The sequence below is a fragment of the Orycteropus afer genome, unplaced genomic scaffold, assembly GCF_000298275.1.
Source record: "Orycteropus afer afer isolate SDZICR_OR568_19922 unplaced genomic scaffold, OryAfe1.0 scaffold00155, whole genome shotgun sequence".
In the NCBI taxonomy this organism is placed as follows: domain Eukaryota; kingdom Metazoa; phylum Chordata; class Mammalia; order Tubulidentata; family Orycteropodidae; genus Orycteropus; species Orycteropus afer.
The window spans coordinates 3136019-3138259 of NW_006921742.1; the positions used below are offsets into that span (position 1 = coordinate 3136019).

The following is a 2241-nucleotide window of genomic DNA, read 5'->3' on the forward strand; positions in this document are numbered from 1 at the left end:
CGCTCCGTACAGTCGGGCCCCTTCCTCCCGACCTCCGGGGCCCTGTTGCTGGGGCGCACCAGGCGCGCGTGAGGCCAGGGCTGGGGTGCCCGGCAGCTTTGGGGGGCGAGGGGGAGGCCGGGCCGCGAGGCCGCGCGCAGCTCCCGCCGCCCCGTGGTCTAGGGATCGGGCCCCGGGTGTTGCATGCGGGGCGGGGCGGCCGTGAGCCGGAGAAGAAGATGGAAGGCTTAACGCTGAGCGACGCAGAGCAGAAATACTACTCGGACCTTTTCTCCTACTGCGACATCGAGAGCACCAAGAAGGTGGCCGCCAACGGACGCGTGCTGGAGCTGTTCCGGGCCGCGCAGCTGCCCAACGACGTGGTCCTTCAGGTAACGTTACCGTGCTCGTCGCTTCCCGCCGCGTATCGAGGTCGGCGGCCGCCGAGGGGAGCTTCTCGATGGGCTCAGGCCTCTGGTCGCCGGCCGCAGAGTGGGAGTGGGCGCCGTGGCCCGGAGGGGCCGGCGGTGGCAAGTTCCCCCGGGCTCCCACCCTGCGGGCACTTGCCTGCAGGTGCCCAGGCGGCGGGACGCGCTCGGAAGGGGCGGTGGTTGGGGGTGTCGCTGCTGGAGGCCAAAACTCAAATGCAAAGAGAGTTGTGGGTGGAGGGGCTAAATCTTCCGTCTGAAGAGCCTCCATCGCTCAGCTACCCTGCAGAATCTGTGTTCATCTCTGAAGAGCAACTTCAGATAGAGGACCTCGGATTGTTAATCTTGGTATATACATAGCTCATCGGATCCTGCGAGTAGTGTAGTTGTCCTTATACGTAAAATGTGTTTTTCTTTGTAAATCCTTGAATTAACTGACCAAATGTTACAAAGTGGGTGTTACAGATTTTAAGAATTAAATAATCAGTTTTTTTAAGATAAGCTAAATCTTAGGGCAGTTTTAAAATTTGAACTTTTAGCTAGTAGTTTGCAAGTAGATAAGAACTTGTTATCTGTAGAATGTGTACTGATGTAAAGTAGACAGTGTTTTTCTAGTGGCATTCAGTAGTCTGGTGGGACTTGTAGGTTTGGATTGGGAACTAAATTTTGAGTAGCTGACGTCAAATGTGCCTATCTATCTCAATCTATAGCCCACAGGGGCAAGCAGAGTAAGGTTTAAGCCTCTTCCACCATACCTGTTTTTAAAATAGAAGGCCTCTTAGAACTTCTTATCTTCTGTGTGATGACCATTACTGCTGCTCTGTTTAATGATTGCTATCAGCTAGTAAGAGCATATCCGAAGCAGTTTTTAAGCTTTCCTCTTGATGTTCATATCCAAGCCAAATCTCCAAGACGTACAGCCAAATGCATAGGTGTGAAGTAATGTTCTGCGGAGTTTTGAGCAAGATGTCAAAATCAGTTTAGCTCAGTTAAGTCATGGCAGATGGAGAGACACCAGAACAGACCTGAATTTTAAAAATGTGGATGAACCAGAATGCTAACTGGAATGGGGAAAATTAAGGGTTGAAGACCTGCTAGAAACTTAATCTCCCCCCTCTTAGAAAACAAGGGCAGTTTGTTATATAACAACAGTATCTCTTAACTAGTGGTGTCAGTAACAACGGTGCCCGGCTCAAAGATGGAGGCTGGCTGTGTTGCGTTGAATGTATGTCGCACTCCACAGTCCTGGCAGTAATCCAGCCGGCTGCATCAGGCTCTGGGAAGGTCTCACCATGGCTCTTGTGAGTGTCCCATTCCAGGGCTTTGACCTGTAGTTTCTTCCGTTACGGTTAGCACCAACTCACTCAAATTTTAAAGATTCGAGTCTGTTCCAGTTTTGCTTCATTGGCTATGACTGAACTGATTCGAACCAATTTGAAGTCCTGGTTTTGAGATCTGGTTTCTTGACCATACTCTTCTGTTAATTTGCAATGTGACTTTTGGCCAGGCATTTTCACTATTAGTAATCTAGTGCTGCTGTTACAGAAATACCGTAAATGCATGGCTTTAACCAACAGAAATTTATTTTCTCACAGTTTAGGAGGCTGTAAGTTGAAATTCAGGATGCTGGCTCTATAGGAAATCTTTTTTTTTTTTTTTTTTGCCAGCTCTAAAGGAAGGTCCTTGTCTCTTTGAGCTTCTGCTTCTGGGCCATCTTCATGTGGCTTGGGACCTCTCTTCCTCCATCTCTGTGTCTACTCATTTGTTTTTGTTGTTGTTGTTGTTATGTACCGTCTAGTCAGCCCTGACTCATAGCGACCCCTCCTTGGGTTTC

The 2241-nt window shown here is 49.5% G+C and overlaps 1 protein-coding gene across 1 annotated transcript in view; it reads left to right on the plus strand.

The window, feature by feature from the left end:
• The first annotated feature begins 218 nt into the window (after window positions 1-218).
• REPS1 (RALBP1 associated Eps domain containing 1) overlaps window positions 219-2241 on the plus strand; it is a 111410-nt gene continuing 109387 nt past the window's right edge. Inside the window, exon 1 of the mRNA XM_007946295.2 lies at window positions 219-371. Within this exon, the coding sequence (XP_007944486.1) occupies window positions 219-371 (153 nt within the window). The remainder of the gene's footprint in view (window positions 372-2241) is intronic.